At 34.9% G+C, this 23,861-nt stretch overlaps 1 protein-coding gene across 6 annotated transcripts in view; it reads right to left on the reverse strand.

Moving 5' to 3' along the window:
- Positions 1–23,861, reverse strand: part of LOC106871929 (regulating synaptic membrane exocytosis protein 2) — a 309,716-nt gene that overhangs the window by 24,192 nt on the left and 261,663 nt on the right. For 4 of the 6 annotated variants that reach the window (XM_089355579.1, XM_089355575.1, XM_089355578.1 and 1 more), the window contains 5 exons: positions 16,652–17,012; positions 12,704–12,790; positions 9,688–9,816; positions 5,948–6,085; positions 2,247–2,375 (listed from right to left, as the gene is read on the reverse strand). In XM_089355579.1, the coding sequence (XP_089211705.1) occupies positions 2,247–2,375; positions 5,948–6,085; positions 9,688–9,816; positions 12,704–12,790; positions 16,652–17,012 (844 nt within the window). The remainder of the gene's footprint in view (positions 1–2,246; positions 2,376–5,947; positions 6,086–9,687; positions 9,817–12,703; positions 12,791–16,651; positions 17,013–23,861) is intronic. The other 2 variants (XM_089355577.1, XM_089355576.1) reach the window with 1 other exon arrangement.

Here is a 23,861-nt window from a genome sequence, read left to right on the forward strand (position 1 = left end):
TGTAATCGTCTCTTGATATTGATATACATGTACACACACATATATATATTTAAAAATATCCCGAACAAAGCTTAGCATAAGTGCGTCATTAGTTCATTTCCTGATGAGAGAGGACGGAACTAAGCGAATTGAGATTTATGATAAACTGTAGTAAGTTTTGTAAAGAAAGCGGTAAGCTCTAAGAAAACTGAATTGTAAAAGTGGTTTCATTCTCCAGTAAAAAAATTAATTATATTCTTACCCTTACACAATATATATCAATAAGAATACTAAGAACGTTACAACAACCCTTAATATATTTTACTGATTTTTAAACACTGCTCTACGTATCACGTAGATAATTAACTATATCAACAACGCTGCTTCTCTGATACTTTTTTTAATCGACCACAGATGTAAGAAAAGCAAAGTTGACCTTGATGTTATCCGAAACGAAAATGCAAAGAGATACAACTAAATACTGTACGATAAAATACAGTCCACCGCTCCACCACGTCTTCCAATCCACCGTCCTTAAATTATATTACGATTATGAAATCTATGTATTGGATTTATACATTTCTATAATGTATAATATAATTTTTCATTATATATTATATCATATTATATTATATTGTGTTATATTAATATAATTTTATAATTTATAGGATATTTCTGATAGGTGAAAAAGCCAATAATGTAAATTTATTTCTCTATAGCATCTGACCAATTTTCGCCTGAAGATGATATGAGAAATCAATATACCAATATTTAGTGTGAATATTACAGGACACCGTAGATTATCAGATAATCACGTTAAGATAGCAACATAGTTTCGATTCCTGGTTGACTCCAGTTTATTTAAACTCATTTTCATTTATTTTAAGTAGTGAAAGTGTACTGCTCTCCAGTCCTTCATATAGCTCTTAGTTACTAGATATAAGACACTGAGATCATATTGAGACACCGAATTGATGGTGCTAAAATATCAAACAGACAACATAAACATAAACGTGTAAAATCTGTCAGATGTTATCATTGTCCAGCAAATCCAACAGAACATTTAAGATGCTGGCTGTTACCATTTGTTCTCCTTATGTGTATTTAAGTATATATATATATATATATATATATATATATATATATATATATATATATATCTTACAGACAAGAAGATAAAATACCCATTCTTTTTGCTATTTCACGTTTATACAGCGTTCGAAATATTACTTTCTTGTCTACGATACTCATTCAACGTTTCTAAAGACAAAAGTTTGTTTACATATATTGTTGCATATATATGTATATGTGTGAAAGGTAATCTCAATATCTAACTAAACATAGATGCCTTGTTAGAACACCGACTTTTGCGTTATTAAGCCTCTAGAGATGCTCTCATATAGGCGCTTGGTACAAAAAACACATACATACATCGTAGCAGAAGACGACATTCGTCTCTCGTGGGCGTCTGAATTCCCATATCACGTGATTTAGTCCTATTGGAACTCATCACTGGGAACCACTGGGTGATTGCATGCCAGTCAAATCTCGTTGCAACGATATATAGAATTTCAACTTCTTTTCAGACGCTGATGTTGCAAATAGCCAGCAGGCTTGTTAAAAACTAATTCTTAGCGACGGAAGTTAATAATTTATGTGTGTTTCATGGTATCCAATTTAAATTTGTTAGGAAAATTAGGTTCGCCTCAATATTTCTTATTCACTCAACTCCTCGAAGTATACCTTGATTAAAAAGAACGTAGTTTTATATTCCAAGTATAGTTTTTTAATAAGATCTCTGCTCACCGAAGATCGAGTCCGTTAATTATATTTCTTTGTACAGCTATTTACATTCCCCCATGCCATCTAAATCACATACCATTCAGTGGAAAAAAATTCAAATATCTCGTAAACAACTAAAAATAGAATCAATAATTTATAGAAAGGAACAGCGTTGATTCCAGGTCGTTTCTTATCAAGCAGGAATATTATAAAAACGTTCCGTTCTATTTTTTAGATAATGCATCAGTTTCTCATTATTATACGTGTTATTCCATTTTAATCATAATTTTTATTTTTTTGCTAGTTCTATAAATCGAGTGGCTCCGTAGAGTCTCTCTCGTTGGAACGACATTCTTATAATCATTAACGTTAATTTAGACTATAACGATTTTGTGTTAACATAAATGAGTCCGCGTTGTTTGAACAGCGAAGCTAACATAAATTATGTCAGTTGTAGCAGATTGTTGACTATAATGCATACTTACGTGCACTACCTCTGTTCTGCAGTGAAGATGGCAGCAAATAGTCTTTAATGTCCAAGGTGTGAACGTTGCCAGCACTAACACTGCGGTTGACCGGCTGGGAGAAATCCTCTACTATTAAGGTATGTAAATCTGCAAGTATCCATAGGTGAATTACTTTCATGCATGTTTACGTTACATTAAGAGAAATCAGTCATCCATAACCTGCGATGGTCGGAGGTGCGGCTCCTTCCTCTAAACAATGAAATTAGCTAACCGAAAAAATTTCAGTCTGGTCAAATTTTATTAGAGACACTTAGTGAAGATAATATCTTCTCTCTGATACCTTTGTAGACCGATAGATGTCACGTGTGAAACACATTTCTTTAACAGTTTAAACATGTATGGATATGGTTAAAAATTTTTCTTCACCAAGAAATTAATTTTGTGTCCTCTCTAATTTATCTTCTCTTCCCGTCTTTCTATATTTACCCAATCTAGAATCCTTCACACATATATAACAACTATTTCCACGTCTTATGCGTTTATCACTGTATTTTTCACTACAAATGAATAATGATCCAGTCTGTAGGTTTCCATGTAACCATGTGTTCCAAGTCTTCCAAATTAATTGTGAAATTAATTTTCAAAAATTAATTTTCAAGTTAATTTTCAAAATGCTTTTTTATCTGGTAATCGGTAAATCCTTACCCTACGAACCTCGACCGACCGGACAAGGGGATCAACTACGCTGAACTCAAACAATTAAGAGGACCCCTAATCACTCCTATGTTCTTTTTGAGACGAACAAATTATAATATATATCGCAGATGATCTGCAGGGATACACAACCAAATTGTTTCAATAATTAATTCTCTAGGAGATACTTGATGGTAAAAGTCACAACATTCTTTCTTTCAATCATTGAAGCGCTTCCGTTCTAAGATTGGGAATATTATTGTACACAAAGCAGCAACGATTTAAATTTAGCGCTGTATACAAACAAAACATACGAAAACGCCAGTCAGCGCTATTAAGTATATTAAACTTCTTCGTGTACTTGGCATTTAAATGATAAAACATCTTCATATTCACACAATGAGAGGATATGATACGTCAACCGTACGAATTGAACCTCTCTATCAAACACAACACACGATATTCTCCGTTGTTTCATAAATAATGTTAATTCAAGACGGTTTTCCAAAGAAAGTATATTTCTTTAGATGAGAAACTTTTAATTATAAATATAATAGTTTCTTTCGGAAACGAGATAAAAACTCTTATTTCTATACTTCATTTCACACAAACAAACGTCTAATGTTTATTCACATCATTGATAATAGTTACCAGGGGCCATGCATGCAAATACAACAACCTCAATGTTCCTGTATGTTTAGTAAATGACTGTGTTAATGTGAGATCACATAATATTCTGTTCATGTAAAATAATGCTAAAGGCTTTGAATAAAATATGAAAGAAGACGTATTACTAACAATTAAATTAGGTTGGACTCTGGTGGAAATGAAAATGTAGCAAAGAGTTTTCACGCAATGAATTACATGTATTGCTTTAAAGTATTAGTCTACAGTAAAACTAGTAGAGTCGAAAATTTCATTAAAACTTCGACATCAAAGATGAAAAAAAAAATGGAGGTTTGACATCTGACTGTTGCGCCAGACGTCTGGAAGAGACAGAATTGTTTCGTAGAGCAGAATATATTAACTCTTAAATCAATAAACGATACCATATAAATGTACATTGAACAACAGCTAAAACAATGGGATTGTATTGAAAATATAAGAAAAGAAGCCAAACATCAGAATACAAATTGAAAAGTCAGCAGTAAATAAATCAGATACAAAAATGAAAGAAATTAACAGCAGAATATATAATTCTTTTTTATTTCATGTCATTTTCTGAAATATACAACAATATATCCTAGAAAAAAAAAAACACAAAAGAAATTATGTCGGTTTCTCACAAGGTACAATACCAGTATTTATTTGGAAAGTAGGTAAGCTTATTGATACAGTAAGCACACACACACATGCATATATGTGTTCGTGTGTGGCTTAGTCCAAAATGTATAAGCATTAAGTAGAATTCCATTTCTTAATGATGCAGCGTGTCATTCTTTTCTCCTCCAGGCACAAGGCCCGAAATTTGGGGGGAGGAGGCCAGACGATTTGATCGACCCAGTACGCAACTGGTACTTAATGTATCAACCCCGAAAGGATGACAACCAAATTCGACCTCGGTGGAATTCGGACTCAGAACGTAAAAATAGATGAAATACCACCAAGAATTTCACCCGTGCTAACGTTTCTTATTTCTTTACTGCCCACAAGGGGCTAAACATAGAGGAGACAAACAAGGACAGACAAAGAGATTAAGTCGATTACATCGGCCCCAGTGCGTAATTGGTATTTAATTTATCGACCCCGAAAGGATGAAAGGCAAAGTCGACCTCGGCGGAACTAGAACTCAGAACGTAACGGCATACGAAATACCGCTAAGCATTTCGCCCGGCGTGCTAACGTTTCTGCCCGCTCGCTGCCCCTGCAACGTGTCATTATTAACACAGGTTTATACTTATATTTATTGTAGTTTCAGCTCAGAGCTGTGGCCATGCTGGAGCACTGCTGTTTTTCTACACTGTTATTACTGAGAGCCTCCTCTAATATGTGGCACTTGGTGAAGAATGAAGTTTGATGTCACTACCCTCATTTTCACCCCTTGCCGTGAGGTAGGCTCATCTGGAACTCTCGACAGGAAGAGGTCCAATTTTGATTTGAAAACGCCTACATCCACTTTGTGCAGGTTCCTGAGGTTCTTTGGGAGAATATTAAAAAGCTGTGTGCCCCTGAAAACTAGGCTGTCGCAGTAACTGGTTCTGAAGCGCGATATGGCATTATTGCTAGAATCTTTGGCACTGTGCAGTGTCGACCCATTCTCTCATTGGTGTAGCTTTCAATATATAGCTTACACAATATATATATATATATATATATATATATATATATATATATATATATATATATATGCACTTACACACTTATACATATACGTACACACACGCGCGCACACACAAGTGTATATATGGACATATGTGCGTGTGAGGGGCGCGTGCGAGCGTAAACCTAGGTGATAGACATGTAAGTATGTCAAATTTACCTATATCTCCGTAGACTGGAAAAATAACCAACAACCTTAATTGTGTTTCAACTCTGAAGTCTCTTTAAAAGCGCCGATATCACTTGATCAATCCAAGAGAAACAAATAACCAATCCGTTTATATATATATCAAGTTACTCATTTATATGTGTGCGAGTTGTGTGTGTGTGTGTGTGTGTGTGTGTGTGTGTGTGTGTGTGTGTTAGTGTTAGTGTGTGTGTTTCTGAATGAATGTATGTGTGTCTACGCGCGTTTTATGTGAAATGTTTGTAAAGTCTATGCAAAGCAGCAACTCAATTAAAGAATGATATAAAAAAACTCCGTGAAAAGGAAACTTGCTTAATTCGTATAACTTTTGTATCGTGTTTATAGTCATTCTCATTCATTCACGTTCCAAATTCTTTTTAAATGGCATGTGTGTTACGGCACTACCCCGTTTGTCTTTGAATTTGTGTTTTGCTTTTTCTCTCTTGTGCATATATTAAAGACGTCAATGATTAACGAAAAGATAAAATCAGAATTTGAAGGAAAGAAACGAAATACAAACCTGACTCGGAGAGTTTTACCGAAGGGAGACTTTCGTTGCTTTCTCGACAATCAGATGCTGCCAATGATGCCGAAACTTTCATAACTGCTTGTGACATCTTTCGCTTCACCTTCTTACTCAGGGAATTGCGATGGACACCTTAAATGTAAATACCAGAACTAGTAGAGCTTAAGTATAGCTAGAAAACATTCGCCAGCGACACACTATTATAGTAACAATGATATATATTTTTAGATCATATTTTCGTACAATTCATAAAAACTCAATGAATGTAGGACATGCAATAAATATCTGAGTAATACCATGACGACATTTAATACTCATCATACTTTCAATTGGTACTGCTCAAGAATTAACCATAGCTAAATTTATTTGTCTTGTCTTTTATTTCTTTCGATTCATTATCAACAAATTCATGAATATTTATTGATATTTTTGCATTCATTTCTAAATACCATTTAGATCAACTTTAATTGATGCTATATTGTTTTATGAATATTTTGAATTTGACTATTCATTCATAGATCAAATGATACTTTTAGCCTATTTGAATTTTTAATTCATTTGCCACACATTTTTGATAAGTTTATTTTAATGGCAAAGTGATCAATTGGTTTTTATTGTATACGTGTTGCTCTCGCAGTTCATCGATACAGATGATCTTGCCGTCACAGCTCATCGGTAGTTTTATATTCAAAACTTTTTAGCATCTCTTGAAAATACTGCGACCAAAGTTGACCTGTATCACAGTACAGAGTAGATTGAGTATATAATTGTCAACGAGACTGAAAGCAACCAGCGATTTGTTTCAACGATAGCTCAAGATACAAATATATCTTACTATTTTGCCTTCTTTTGACATGTTTTATTTTTTCTTGACTCACGCGCTCTGAATTTTCCTCTAACCAACGATTAAAGACATAAATTTATATGGATATGTATTTATATATCAGTAATATTTTCATTTATTATGCTAACTGTTAATGCTTTTGTATTCTTTCCATCAACCCCTTGTTTTGATTAGTTATAACATTTATTAAAAAAAGGGTTGATCGATAAATTAAAGAATCATTTAAGAGCTAAGGTTAATATAATCCATTGTCCTCCCCGCTTCCTCGCGACGGTCGATTATTTTTTTTTAATTTTGAAAATTGTTCAGTGAAAGTGGAGTGCAAAAGCCTCTCAGACCTGCCCGAGCTTATTCAAGTATCTCACGAATACCCACTGATTTTCCGAATGTGTCAATATAGCCATGAACAAAGCGTATAAGGCTATCCAGATCGTTTCTAGATAGTGTAATTATTAAGATAGCAGGCAAAGGTAGTATAGCGTGTCCATAACTTCTGATATTCAGCTATTTGGGTAACTGCAGCTCTTGGCAGGAAAGGTTGGGTATGCGAAAAAGTGAAAACAGAGGCTGGGATGCGGCCGGGAGTGCATAGATTTGTAAAGGGTAAACCACCTGGTTTGGGTGTTCCGCCCTAGAAGTTTTATAGAGAAATGCCAATATTATTTAACCCTCTATTGGCAAACTCCTCATACAAGTTTCAAGAGAAACTGGAAATTCTTCCCAGCTTTGTTAGTTGAGGTGTCGTATCATTTGCAAAGAAAGATATGAATAAGGTACCAATATCGACTATTTCCTATCCATTACTCAACTGGATACAAAATTTAAAGTTTTGCTTATGTTTTACTCGAAGGCTTTGGTATGTATCACCGTTACTGATACCAGAAGGGGCTCAAAATTGCTTTGGTGAGGCTCTGTTCAGCTTGGATCAAGAGCAATTTCTTGACGGATTCAATAACCACAACTTGGTGGTGACCATAAGTGGTAAGGTCACATTTCCAGAGGGTAGATCAGCTCATTATAAAGTATAATTTAGACATCATACATTTGGTTCACCAAGTGTTCCTTACTTCTCTGTTTATTGTGATTCGCGGAGCAATGAGAAACATCCTGTTCGAACTGGAATTCCCGAAGACTGTGTCATCTTTTGAGGACACTGCAGTGATAGTATCAACCACCAGATAAATTTAGATGGTCAACGAGGCGTACGGTTAACTAGGACAGATTGGTGAGCCTATAACTCAGTACTCAGCGAGGCAAGTCCATGCAGGCCGCTGTCAAAGATCACTGTATGCTTGGGGTTTGGTTAGGCTCAGAGCCCAGATTAATAAAGAATATGATAGGCTATAAATCCCACAAAGAAATGATTTGAGAAGAAACTCTGCTTGAATGGTTATGTAGAGGTAGTGATGAGCATCACTTATTTGATACTACCTAACAGTTTGCATATCTGAAGCCTGAAGCTTTCTAGACAAACCATTTACTATCCAGTATAATTTGAACTGAGGTCTCGATATACTGCGGCTTATGATGCGTATGCATAAACTAAGACTGTGACGTCATAGTTTGTGTGTCAAACTTCATATCTTTGATAGAAGTACATTCCTGGGTCAACTGAAGATTGAAATCATGCACCTGGCAACTGAAGTGTTGTTAGCAGTTCTCTACCAATCGAAGTGCGGCTGCTGATACGACGTATTCCTTGAAATTTATAGCATTGCGATTGGCTGTACTAGGTCCTCTCCATATTAAGAAGCGTATTTTTCCAAATCTTTTACGATATACTATTATTTTTTACACTTATTTCCTCATACAAGATTCTATAAAGTCTCCCCCCCCCCAATTTGTATTTTGACCTTGTATTAACTCCTCATATCTCGCCCGTATGAGAATAAAGAAACGATTAATAATAATATCCCTTTCTTCTGATATTAAGCAAACACGTATTATATTACCATTATTATTATTATTATTATTATTATTATTATTATTATTATTATTATTATTATTATTATTATTGTTGTCAAACTGATGAGCTGGCAGATTCGTTAGCACACCGGGAAAAATGCTTAGCGACATTTCATCCGTCTTTATGTTCAGAGTTCAAATTCCGCCTAGGTCGACTTTGCCTTTTATCCTTACGGGGTCGATAAATTAAGTACCAGTTAAGTAGTGGGGTCGCTGTAATCGACAAGTACCCTCTCCCAAAATTTCAGGCCCTTTGCCTTTAGTAGAAAGGATTAGTAGTATTATTGCTAGGGCGGTGAGCTGGCAGAATCGTGAGCAGACCGGGCGGAATGCTTAGCGGTATTTCGTCCGTCTTCATGTTCTGAGTTCAAATTCTACCGAAGTCGACTTTGTCATTTATCCTTTCGGGGTCGATAAATTAAGTACCAGTGAAACACTGGGGTCAAATTTCAGGCCTTGTGCCTTTAGTAGAAAAGATTATTATTGTTGTTGTTGAAAGAAACGGAGGTATGTAAGATACCTCCATCAAGGAAATGATTTTCAACCGAATTGCCTTTCGAAAAACAGTTTTGTTCAAATTCTAATATGGAAGCCTTTCCTACTGCTTGAGGGTTCTAATCCATTGCGTCTCAGTAGTGAGGGGTGGAAAATTGTATACGGGGACTGGACACAAAGACAGAGTTAGGGGTCATAATTCACCTGCACGGATTTTAGTTTTATTTCCTATTTAAAATTTAATTTAAAAAGAATTAATGCAGTATTTTGATAAGCTTCCCATTTGTCTCAATCACAACGATGGTAACAATGACAACAACATTAACGTTAATAACAGACTTTGAAATGTGAATAAGAGACAAAATTAAATATATACCACCTGTGCATGTAAATTATAAACAATATAAAGTATAATTTAAAAGACATCTACCTGAGCTTGGCTGAAGGCACGCGCTAAGCGTTGGGTCAGTAACTAAGGTCAAGCGTTGATGTATCAAATATTCGCTTATGGTATGTTGGTGTTGAGGCAGATAATCACTTGTAACTAAATTATTCTGGCCTGATATTACGTGTAAGTAAAAATGGAGGGCATTGAGTCGTAGCAAGGGGACATTGAAAAAGTGTTAAGAAACGGTAGTTTTAATAAACAGAAAACGTTTCAGAAGCAATGATCTAATCCTAGAGCAGAGAAAAATATTTTCTTTAGACATTTTTAACTGTTACCATTTTTTTTTTCAATTTTGAGAGTAGCCATTTTGTTTATTTCATGCAGTTAAAAGGTAAAAATCGATTCAGGTGGCAGCAATAATCTCATTAATATTAACAGATATACATGCAAAAGCAAATATACAAATAGCTCTAAGCTTCACTGCTTACTATAGAATTCACAGAGCATTGATTCGTACAAGTATCAACGACAACATCAGCAATACTATCGTTTACTAATGAAATGGGTCAAAAGGAATGATTAGACATGAGCGACCAAAAGGTAAAGAAAAGGAAGGGGAAGTGGGGGAGATATGTAACGAAAGACCAAACTTCTTTGCCCCAAAAAATTATCCAAGAAAAAGCTTGAAGGAAGTTGGTATGTTTTTGTTTGTTGCTTTTTAGCAAAGGAAGCTGAGAAGAGGAATAGCAGTTCAGCTAGTCTAATGTTTGGCTTTGATTTTTACCCATAGGCACCAATCAAATTCTGTGTTGAAATCACTATTCTCTCCCGTGGAATTAGTAACTACAATTATAAATCAATATATATATATATTATTTTCAAATATTATCTCAGCAGTTAAATTATCTGGAATATATTTCATTATTTTAAATATTTATTCCATCTCATATCTGAATTTTTCATAGATTAGATTTTTCTTTTTATAACAGTAAATTGATTCTATGAATTATTAATGTTTGAATAGTAATTCCAACCAATTATTTAACAATTAGATATCTTTTCTCAATGAAAACCTCTCGATGGTATTAATAGAAACAAAAGAGTGACTGTAACTCATGCAGAACAAATATCGTACGGGATTTAGTTCGATACGCACCGGCATTTTAGCTTCCTCGCTTACGTTTACACACTTTGTCTATATGCACCCGAGAAAGACATACACGTATGTATGTATGTATGTAAAACTTGTTTTTTAATAATTCAATTATTGAACCGCGGCCTTTCTGGAGCGCCGCGTCGATGAAATAGTGCGTGGGCTGGGAGAGAAATCCGGATCGGCTACTTCGAAGGCAATATCAGAATTCACGGCAGACTTCCGTACAGTTGCCGATTGCCAAATGCTCCTTACAAATCAACAAAGCATAAACTAATGGAAGTTATAATGGGAGACACTTTTCCTAAGTGCCATACTTTGAGTTTGAACCCGTGCCATGGGATTGTGAAGCTATAGCATCACGACTACATTCACATCCCTACCTTAACATTTATTACATCGAATTGTTTTGTTGGATAGTCTAAGCAATTTACTTTCTAACCTTTTCTTAGAAAGAGGCTCATTCTAGTTAGACAGGTTGCTTATTTCTCATTTTATACTCTCCATTCCAAAGTCACGCATCTTTATACATTCCTCTATTAGTTTGAAATGAAATCTTCCTTTATATTCTAATTTATATATGTGCAATTGTAAACTTCCAAAAATGTTTATACTGCAGTTTTAAACCACCAGAAGAACCACTAAACTAAACTCGCTATTAGTAACATTCTTTTCGAAATGAGACGATTGAGCGCAGCTGTTTGGACACTGGCGATTTGGCATGGTTGATTGGACAGTCAGTCTATTTTGGCAACAGTATCTTTTGGTATAGGAGGCAAACACGCGCGCCCGCGCAAAAGATTATAGACAGAAAGAGTGAGTGAGTGAGAAAGAGAGAGAGAGACAGAGAAAGTGAGAGAGAGTGAGAGAGAGAGACACAGAGAGTGAAAGAGAGGGGACGGGAGAAAGATACATTACAATTTATTCATTGAACACAATTCACATAAAAACGTTCCCTCTCCTTACATACACAGGAAAATATTTTCACACATAAATAGCGGGAGAGAGGGAGAGAGAGAGAACGATAAAATTCTTAATGCTAAATAATTCAATATCGAATCAGCGACAGCAAATGGGCGCCGCCAAAATGACTGCCACAATCTCTCATAACCTATTCTTTCTTAGTAGACAAAACTAGGCGACAAATGTTCGATCCATCTTACTACTGAAGCCATATGTAGATATCGTAATTGTTACTGCTATCAAGTTCAGCATCGGAGGTTACATAACGTCAGGACCTGCGTTTCATGTTGTAAAATATTCTTTTCTACTCTAAGCACAAAGCCCGAAATTTGGTGGGAGGAAGCCAACCGATTATATCGACCCCAATACGCAACTGGTACTTAATTTATCGACCCCGAAAGGATGAAAGGCAAAGTCGACCATGGCGGAATTTCAACTCAGAAAGTAAAGACAGACGAAATACCACTAAGCATTCCGCCCGGCGTGCTAACGTTTCTGATTTCTTTATTGCCCACAAGGGGCTAAACATAGAAGGGAGAAACAAGGACAGACAAAGGGATTAGGTCGATAATATCGACCCCAGTGCGTAACTGGTAGTTATCTAATCGACCCCGAAAGGATGAAAGGCTATGTCGACCTCGGCGGAATTTGAACTCAGAACGTAAAGGCAGACGAAATACCGCTAAGCACTTCGCCCGGCGTGCTAACGCTTCTGCCAGTTCACCGCTTTCACATTGTATTCTGAATTGTTATCCCTTGCACAGAACATTAAAAAAAAAAATTTATAAAAGAAATAAAGAATAGTCACAATACTAAATACTAAACTAATGCACAAAAATAAACACATCTCAACGCAGGAAGAACTTAAATGCCAAAAATTAAACGGACACAAACATAACGAAATAGAATGAAATCGAGTGAACCGGAAAGTACATTTCTTACCTGGCTGCACAATATAAGAATCTTCACTGCTAGCTGGGGAGTGCAAAGGGGAAATCCGTCCAAATGGTGCGTCTAACTTATCTCGGGCTGCAAGAATAAAAGAACAAAACAGAAAACGCATATTGTATACTCAACTACCCGAAAGATCGTAGAATGTGAAACCAGTAGTGATCAAAATAATAATGTCTGTGTGTATGTATTCGTACATACGCATATGTCTGTCTGTCTGTCTGTCTGACTGTCTGTATGTATGTTTGTATGTATGTATATATATATATATATATTACACATTCGAAGTATACGGAATTTGTGAACTTATCGGATACTGTACTACAGGAGTAAGCACATAAATGTGCAACAAGGTGGAAAAAAAGAGTACTCAAATACCAGAGGTAGAGTATTATGCTTTATCTAAAAGCAGCAGAAATATAACAAAAAAACTGTTACTCGGAGTCTCACGTTCCCGTTCATCGGACAGTTTTGTTAGAATACACAATTGGATCTATTTTAAAACGGGGCCGCCAGTATTTTCTTAACGAAACACTAACGAAACACTTTGAAACTTGGGACACTGGTAGAATGTGTCATATAAAACATCTTTTACTCTTAGTCTTCTTAACAAAAAAACGTACATCGCAAGTTATTCCATGTTAAAGTTGTCGTATTTCTGTAATTTCAACCAATCACTGACGTCTATTCAGCTGAATAGAGTTAGTGCTGGGCGGTCATAAAAATGTTATTCCCTGTGACATATTTCATCCGGTTTAATCGTAATTTATACGCATATATTGTTTATATAATAAATTACGCTGTGCGTATCTATGTGTGTAACAATTTTAGAGTTCGGATTCTAGAGTTAGGGTTAGTTTTAGGGTTAGGGTTAGTTTTAGGGTTAGGGTTAACAGTCTAGTTAGGGTTAGGGTTAGGGTTAGGGGATTAATACGATATACACCGTTACAGCGCTAACTGTTTTCAACTGAATAGACGTCAGTGATTAGTAGAAATTATCGAAATAAGACAATTTTTCACATGAAATAAATTCGAATACAAAAATATTTTTCTGTTCTATAACACAAAATAGATAAGTATACGAAGTTTGAAAGTCTTTCGGTACCAAAAACACTACATAAAACATAAATGAAAACCGGCGCCCCCGTTTTAAAATAGATCCACACAATTTTCTAACAAAACTGTCCGATAAACGGGAACGTGAAACTCTGAGTAACAGACTTTTTTGGTATATTTCTACTGCTTTTAAATAAAGTATATATATATATTATATATATATATATATATATATATATATATATATATATAGATATAGATATAGATATATATATATATATGTGTGTGTGTGTGTGTGTGTGTGTGTGTGTGTGTGTGTGTGTGTGTGTGTGTGTGTGTGTGTGTGTGTGTGTGTGTGTGTGTGTATTTATGTATGTACTGACCATTAGATAATAGAGATTATTTTATCACTCATTAAGTGTTCTCGCAGGGGAACGGATACTCTGCTCAGTAATTCAGTGTGGTTTGACATGTTAATGTGCAACATTTGGCTAGACACTATAAGGAAAATACTCCTCACCACTTTGTCATATTTTGATTTTTGTCTACAAACAAAAATATTAATGCAAATATACTTGAAAGACTATAAGAATTAGGTGCTGCTCATGAGATCGAATCCAGAGGACCGAACGTTAGAAAGCCGAATTCAGATGGCCTGAAATTCAGAATAGTAAAAGCTGGAAAAATAAAATACCGAGAATACCGAATGTTGAGCAGACCTAAGACGAAAGGTATTCCAGTCATTAGCAATCCTGTTTCCTTTTTATTATTTCTAGGCATAGTTTATCGGAAGATATATTTTTTGATGTGTCCTTTATGCTTAAGACACTCTGGCTCGATCAAAGAATAATTTGGCTGATATTTCTAGCAATTCCAATGACAACGTAGGCTGATATTTCTAGCAATTCCAATGACAACGTAGGCTGATATTTCTAGCAATTCCAATGACAACGTAGGCTGATATTTCTAGCAATTCCAATGACAACGTAGGCTGATTATCGTGTGAGACACAATTTAGATGTCCGGACGCATTGCATTCCTCCGGTATGTTGATGGCTAATGATTTAAATATATTTGTAACACTGTTTTATTTGTTATTCAGGTTCTTAGCATTTATTATAACGTTTGAAACCTGTAATTTATTAGTACTTTAAATTATAGTCTTCATTCTGAAGACTATAATTTTATAGTCGTCATTCCGAAGACTATAATTTTATAGTCGTCATTCCGAAGACTATAATTTTATAGTCGTCATTCTGAACTATTGAATTTGTGAGCGTATTTTATACAATTCACATTCAAAAAGAGGAAAAAAGAAAAAGGAAGGATTTCGACTGACAACGACTAGCTTCCATTTCTTAAACATCCTTAGTTTGTTACATAAGTCAAGAGTTATATGTTTAGCAGGAAAATTGTATAAGCAACTACTTCGATCCTAGGTCATACAAATTCGTAATCCTTTCATTGATCACGGGGTAACAAAACATAAATTTGACATGGGTCAAATTGAACACAAAACACTGAGAGTGGAACTAAGCACAGGCAGTAATTCTTTTAAGCCCCAAACCGGCCCTGACCTTGTTTTTGAAATTATACAAAATCAATGGCTACACATTTTGAAAGAGGAAAGGATCTGTTTAACTTTGTAGCACAGACTTTACCGATACTGACTGCAGGGAATTAAAAATATTATTATCAGTCAAGTACTATAATAAATGTAATCGCGTGTACCCACCACTAAAATATATAGCGTGTGTCAATGTTACATATTAACAGCAAGATTTAATTACAAGATTTGAAACCAAAAAACACTACTTAGCTTTATCCTTCAACGCTTTATTCTCAAATTCCACCAACGTCAAGTTTATCTTTTGTTACATTGGGAATGATTAATTGACTACTCTTTCGTGTTGTTGTTGTTGTTGGCACTCCGTCGCTTACGACGTCGAGGGTTCCAGTTGATCCGCTCAACGGAGTAGCCTGCTCGTGAAACTAACGTGCAAGTGGTTGAGCACTCCACAGACACGTGTACCCTTAACGTAGTTCTCGGAGATATTCAGCGTGACAAGGCTGGTCCTTTGAATTACTGGCACAACAGAAACAGGAAGTAAGAGTGAGAGAAAGTTGTGGTGGAAGAGTACAGCAGGGTTCACCCCCCCCCCTGCCGGAGCCTCGTGGAGCTTTAGGTGTTTTCGCTTAATAAACACTCCCAGCGCCTGGTCTGGGAATCGAAACCACGATCCTATGACATTGAGTTCGCTGCCCTAACCGCTGGGCCATTGCGCCTCCACTACTCTTTTGTGTAGACACGGGTTATTGTAATTATCCGTAACTGTTTTCCACAATTATAAAGCTATGTGCTAATATAATAAATCAATACTTTAAATAATTGAGAAAAAGAAGCTAATGATTTGAGAACCTAAACTGTTTTTAAGTCTGAGTTTACATTGTACAATACCTTCGCAAATTTCATAATTCAAAAGTACGTGGGTAAAATACACGTGTTGCTTATGGTATGCATTATTTTTAGTTAAACAATAAAAATTATTACGGAGATGTACTTGCATAACAAATGACCTGATCTGAGATCATGTGCTGAAACAAAAACAATTGCAGCGTGGAAGATGTTTATAAGCCATTTAAAATACAAAAACCGTTAGATTCACTTAAAAATTTTAATTCAAATTGCCAAAACATCTTCATCGCTTTGAGACCGCGACCTCACGGAATTTTGTCAGTGAAGAGGTCGCGGTCTCAAAGCGACGAAAATATTTTGACAAATTAAATTTAAATGTTGAAATGAATCTAAAGGTTTTTGTGTGTTTTTAAATGGCTTATAAACACCTTCCAATAATAATTATTTTAACTAAAAACCATTCTTACCAGGAGATTTTTTGGTATGTGTGAGTAAATGTTTCCGCTTTTCATAATTTGGTATGCCCGAAACGCTTCTTTGACTAAAAGAATGAGCAGGACTCCTGTTTATTGGACTCGGAGAGCCACGACACGGGGTCCCGGCACGTGATGTTTCTGTCGATGCTGAACTCATTGGTGAGTTGTCAGGAAAGAATTGCTGGCGTTCTGGCAGAGGAGAACTGTTCTCATCGTGATCCTCTAGATCATACCAAATTAGCTGATTGTCCATAGGGGCATCGTACAAGTCCATCAGAACTTCTCCTATGAAATCATCGTCAGCCGATTTGTTAAATGACCACAAAGTTATTTCAAGCGTCAAGGACTTGAACTGAAATTAAGCAAATCAAAGTAGTGTGATTAGTAATGATTATAAATACACACACACACACACACATACATATATATATATATATATATATATATATATATATATATATATATATGTGTGTGTGTGTGTGTGTGTGTGTGTGTGTGTGTGTGTGTGTGTGTGTGTGTGTGTGTGTGTGTGAGACAAAATGAGACAAAATAGCCAAGGCTGTGTGGAATTTATAGGACATTTATAAAAAAAAAGTAATCTTACAGCTGTTTCTGAGATATTAGGAATATCCCTTCATCAGAGACGATACAAGTGAGTTAAAGAGAGGGAAAAAGTAGAGTTCAATATAAGGTGTTATTTTGGAAAAGAATGGATGTAGGAAGTATAAAGGGAAATAAGAGACTAATAATGTATATATATATATATATATATATATATATATATACATCAAGAAAAAATGGTTTCTAATCCATGTATTAATGCCAACAGATGTCAATTTTACTCTGAAGGAAACGGAGAAACTTTCAAAATACAATGATCTTGAAATAGAGGTAACTCGAATGTGGAGTCTAGAAACTGAAACAGTTCTCATCGTAGTAGGCGCATTAGGTATGATAAAAAAAATATTCAAAAAATATAATAATAAAAACACCAGGACTAGCAAGTATATATAATATACAGAAAATAGCACTACTAGGCACCGCACACATCCTACATAAAACACCTTCAATACAGTAAAAATAAGAGCATCTCAATAAACCACAGCACATACCCAAAGCACACACAGCTGCGCTCGGTAATTCAGTGAAAGCACGTGATAAAAATAAGACTACTGAAGAATAATAATAATAATAATAATAATAATAATAATAATAATAATAATGATAATAATAATAATAATAATAATAATAATAATAATAATAATAATAATAATAATAATAATAATATCTTACTCAGTAACAAAACAGGCAAAGGAATATCTAAGTGAATTCCAATTGCAACAAATTCAAGAATTAGACGAACTAGAAACACCTGCAGAAAAAGCTAAGCGCTTGAAAACCCGTGCTAAAATTGCTGCCTTAGCTATTATGACTGAAAAATGGCATGGAAAACCTCTCAATGGCAAATACCCAAAGAGAGCGAATAATGCAGATATTGACAATAATGCAGATATTCTGGCTTGAAATCAGAAACAGAGGGGTTTATCATAGCAGCCCAAGATCAATGCCTACCTACAAAGAACTACCAGGCCAACATATTAAAGAACGGCAGCTCCCCATTATGTCGTATATGCCAACAACAATATGAGACCATCGATCATGTTATCTCCATGTGCAGTCTGCTTGCGCCTACAGAGTATCTCAACAGGCATGATAGAGCTGCACAATATATTCACTGGGTAATATGCAAAAACCTGGACTTGCCCCATGATAAAAACTGGTGGGAACACAAACCACCCCTAGTACTTGAAAATGATCACATTGCACTCCTCTGGAACTTCACCATTCAAACTGACAGAAAGATAGACGCAAATAGGCCAGACATCATACTGAAAGACTTCAGACAAAAATCATGCCTCCTCATTGATATGACTGTCCCAATCGATATAAACGTATCTGTCAAGACCTACCAAAAACTGAGCAAATATAAAGATCTTGAAATAGAAATTAGCAAAATGTGGAATCTGAAGACGAAAACAATACCTATTGTCATAGGTGCCCTGGGAATGACAGCGAAACGGGCTGATTACTACCTAGATCAGATTCCAGGAAACCCCAAAATGGCTGAAGTTCAAAAGATAGTGCTCATGGGAACTGCCCATATCCTACGTAAAATACTGTCTATGTGATCTCAAATTTTAAAGCAAACACAATTTTCTTATGGTTTCTTAAACATTCACTTGAACAAAACTGTACAAATCCAAATATATGGTACCCTAGGCATAACACCTACATGAACTTCTAACTTGTTGTCTCTTGAGGTCTCTGGGTGAGACTTGGATCCAACTTGTACAAATGCAAAACAAAAGTCAAACATAAAATAATAATAATAATAATATATTCAAATTCTTTTACAAGCTAATTGAAGCGGTAAATATATTCCACAAAATAGATAGTTTATTAGGATTATTCCTACCTGAGAATAAAACAATCAGAAGCAGAAATGAAGAGATCTATAGATAGCCGTTTGTTTACTTAAAATACATTAACTCAAAAGAAAACACAGCAGCAAGACTATACAGATACGAAACGAGAAAAAGGTAAAAAAAAAAAACAATTATCAAAAAATCTTTGGAAGTTGAATTTTAATATTGGAAGAAGCTTCCTTTATGCTTTTAAAAATGCCCCATTGTCATAGATTCAGTATATAAATATTGGAAACAAATTACACAGATACGAATTGTTAAGAACAGTTAATTGTTAATCAAATAAATAAATACATATTCAGTAATGACTATAATACTAAGTATACAATAATGCAGAATATTTGTATGACCAAGCTAGAAATCGTAGTTCTGAAGAGAAATAATCGTTTCTTGATTGATACATAGGGTCAGAAATATTGGTTTTAAATTTTGGCACAAGGCCAGCAATTTCGGGGCGGGGTAAATCGGTACTTATTCTATCGACCCGAAATTATGAAAGGCAAAGTTGACCCCGATGATAGTTGAACTCAGAACGTCGGAAAAAATGTCGTTAAATACTTTTTCCGAGGCGACCACGATTTTACCAACTCACCGTTTTAGAGGCTATAAATTACTGAGAGAGGGAAATGAATCGATACAATCGACCGGTATTTTTATGTTATTATACCCGATAGGATGAAAAGGAAAATTGACCACAACGGAAACTGAACCAAGGACGTTAGGAGCCGAAAGATATTCCGTTCGGCAATTTGTTCGACGCTCTGATGAGTCTACCATGGTTGTATTGTTAATGACAATAGTTTTAATAATAATAATGATGTTAATGGTTGCTAATTTGGGCAACAAGGTCAACGATTTTAAATAGGGGCGAGAGGCTACTCGATACTATCAATCCCCGTTCTTGGATGGCAATTTATTTTATAGACCTCGAAAGGAGAAATGGCAAACAACAACAACAATTCTTTGAAATTTGACACAAAGCCTGTAATTTTTGGAGAGGAGATTATCGATTACATGAACCCCAGTGTTCAACAGGTATTTATTTTATCGAACCCGAAATAATGGAAAGCAAAGTCAACCTCAGCAGCATTTGAACTCAGAACGTAAAGCGCCGAAAGAAATGCTGCTTAATATTTTCTTGGATGCGGTAGCGGTTCTGTCTGCTCACCGCTCGGATCTATTTCAAAACGGGGGCACCAGTTTTCATTTATGTTTTATGTAGTGTTTTTGGTACGGAAAGACTTTCAAACTTCGTATACTTATCTATTTTGTGTTATAGAACAGAAAAAAAATTTTGTAAAACATTAATGAAAAATGTGGCCCCCGTTTTAAAATAGATCCTTGTTCAGTGTAATTTTCTACTGACAGGAAATATCGATTACTGCAGTAAGTAGAATTCGTCCACATTCCAAAGCAGCTATGCGATGTATCAACAGATTGATAAAATACGTGCAAATCATAACTTCCATGGATTGTAGACATACGTTGTAGAGACCCTTTTTTAAAATAAACATGGAATGAGAAATGCTATTAGCAAGATGCACAGGCCGATAATAAATGAGAATATAACGATAGCCAATTCTGTTGCTCATTTACGCAATTTCTTATATACTTGCATAATTGCAACAACAGACTTTGCACAATTAAATAAACAAGTTATCATTACAAAATACAGAAGCTGCCAACACGCAAAAGATAATTGGAAGCATAAAATGAAGTATGAAATCGATATTCTATGTAACGAAACAAGTAAAATATAATTCTCGAGATAGTATATAACTCTCCGAGAAAATTTAATCAAAATATATACTGTATGACGATTAAATGCAACATAAATAGCAAGTAAATGTAGTTATAAGTACTGAAATACTTATAAAAGTTTTTATAAAATATATCAAAAAAGCATGACTTCCAAGGAAAAGTCTTTGAAAACAACCCTTAAAAATTGTATACTATATAACGGCTTATAAGTTAACAAAGCTTTAAATAAACAGAAAGATTTTGGAAATAATTTTTGAAAATGAAGTTGAAAATAGAGGCGTATATAGGAATAATAGAAATTAAATGGTCATACCCAAGATCATTATTTTCGAGAACTGAAAATGTACAGGCGTCATTGCACTTTCATAAGGCGGCGAACTGACAGAATCGTTAGCATTCCGGACAAAATGCTTAGCGGCATTTCGTCCCTCTTTACGTTCTGAGTTCGATTCTTACATGGTAAGAATTGTTTTAGAAAAATCGAGTCACCTGACCTTGATTCCACAACAAACTATTTTAGACAAGATGGATAAGGAAGTGCAGAGAAAAAACAACACAAAATGTCCTCATCATATCTGAGACGATCTTCAATATTGTTGGAACAGAATTACAAGTCGTTATCTAACGAACTTGGTTGAGAGAATGCCAAAAGTTACGTAAATCTAATCAAGATAAAATCCAATTATTTGTGAATAGTTAACATAGAAGATATTTGTGTTTGATAATCATTTCGTAATCTCACTGCACAAGACAGGCTTGTGTTTTTAGTATTTCAAAGTTTTCGGTCTGATGTCAAAAGATTAAACAGACAAAAGCTATAACACTTCTCTTCGTAGGCGTCCACTCTTTTACCTCTTGCTTGCATTGTATTTTTAGTCGCTACTTTTCAAAGAGACAGTATTGTTGCTTCAGACTTAAAAAAAAACCCACTTTTCATTCATCTGTTTAATGCTATTTTAAGAAAATATTTTCTTAAATCCATCTTCCAACAAACATTAAATTTGCTTTTAATCAATTTATTTCTGCAAAATGTAAACATTCAAATGTTTCCCAGTATTTTTCCAATTAAAGCAGAATCATACCACAAATAGATTCCTTTATGGTGAATAACTGAAGCAAATGAAAAAAAGGAGACATGAAATACTTCAGTGTAAAATAAATGAATCTATGAATAACTTCTCTTGTTTCCAAGAAGATAAGACAGGTGTTATGTGTCAATGAAGGAGCATGTATTTTATAACACACAGTTGTTGAGTTGCTATTTCAAATTTTGTACAATATTTACACCGAGGTTCAGAATTCAACTCCTACTGAACATGAACTATTATTCAACTTTGATTTTCGGTTGACGTCATACCCTTCACTTTTACTGCTTATATCATTGCGAAAATAAATATATGTGGCAGCCTTCGATATTCTTTATATTTCTAAGCAAGAAAAGCATTCTTACTCCTTTAATTTTACATAAGTTTAAATTCTATATTGAAATCCTGATGAAACATACTGTCTTTCACCAAATTAATAAAAGTTGTGTCCATGACTAACCTAGTGTCGCGAAAAATCTCTTGATGAAAAATGGGATCGTGAATGAAAAAAGTTTAAGAAGCGCTGTATTAAAGGAAAAAGAAAACAAAACCAAGGCAGCGACGGCCGTCTCAAGTCATTTAGAATATTTAATTAGAGTAAAGGTGAATCAAAGAAGAAGTACTTCTACTAATTTTTTATTCACCATTACTCTAATTAAATAATGGCTTGCTAGCGCAAAAGACACACTTCTGTTTATCATTTCCCCCCCATTTTCTTCTCGCCTATATCAATTAAACTACGGTTACTCGCTAAACTAGCTGCTGCCGTATACCTTTAACCAAAGAATACACCTACTGAGGTATTTACCAGAAGTGCCTTTGGATATAGCTCTCCCTTGGAGGCTTTAAACACCTCTAACTTATACGTGTATATATATATATATATATATATATATATATATATATATATATATATATATATATATACATACATACATACATACATCTGTGAGTGTGTATGCATAAACGTACACACACATACACACGCACACATACACAGATACACATAATATACATATTTAGGAACACATACGATTGAATCATCAAATGTCGGAAAATTCAATATCTACTTAATACATAGAATAATGTTAATCCCGTTCGTATATTTAAAAGCATAAGCATCTCCCAACGCTTAATCTGGCTTTCTGTAATTTATGAAAAAATAAAAATTCAACGATATCAAAATAGAAAAACTTTCTTCATCTTGTGATCGTCGGAATAGCGATTCTAACAGTTATAGTATCATCCCTGTAAATCATGGATAATTAGTTATTCAAAGGGTTAAATTGTATCGTTTGTAAATTTTCTTCATTTTCTCATTTTATGATCCACGAAACTACTGGTTACGATGAAAGGAAAATCCCAGCTCTTTATATGCATGCATACATACAAACATACGTATATGTGTATGTGTGTTTATATACATATATATACGTTTATGTATATATATATATATCATAGGCGCAGGAGTGGCTGTGTGGTAAGTAGCTTGCCTACCAACCACATGGTTCCGGGTTCAGTCCCACTGCGTGGCATCTTGGGCAAATGTCTTCTACTATAGCCTCGGGCCGACCAAAGCCTTGTGAGTGGATTTGGTAGACGGAAACTGAAAGAAGACCGTCGTATATATGTATATCTATGTGTGTGTGTGTTTGTGTCTCTGTTTGTCCCCCTAGCATTGCTTGACAAACAATGCTGGTGTGTTTATGTCCCCGTCACTTAGCGGTTCGGCAAAAAGAGACCAATAGAATAAGTACTAGGCTTACAAAGAATAAGTCCTGGGGTCGATTTGCTCGACTAAAGGCGGTGCTCCAGCATGGCCGCAGTCAAATGACTGAAACAAGTAAAAAAAAAAAATAAAAAAAAAAT

The sequence above is a fragment of the Octopus bimaculoides genome, chromosome 7 (assembly GCF_046866305.1).
Source record: "Octopus bimaculoides isolate indiv1 chromosome 7, ASM4686630v1, whole genome shotgun sequence".
Taxonomy (NCBI): domain Eukaryota; kingdom Metazoa; phylum Mollusca; class Cephalopoda; order Octopoda; family Octopodidae; genus Octopus; species Octopus bimaculoides.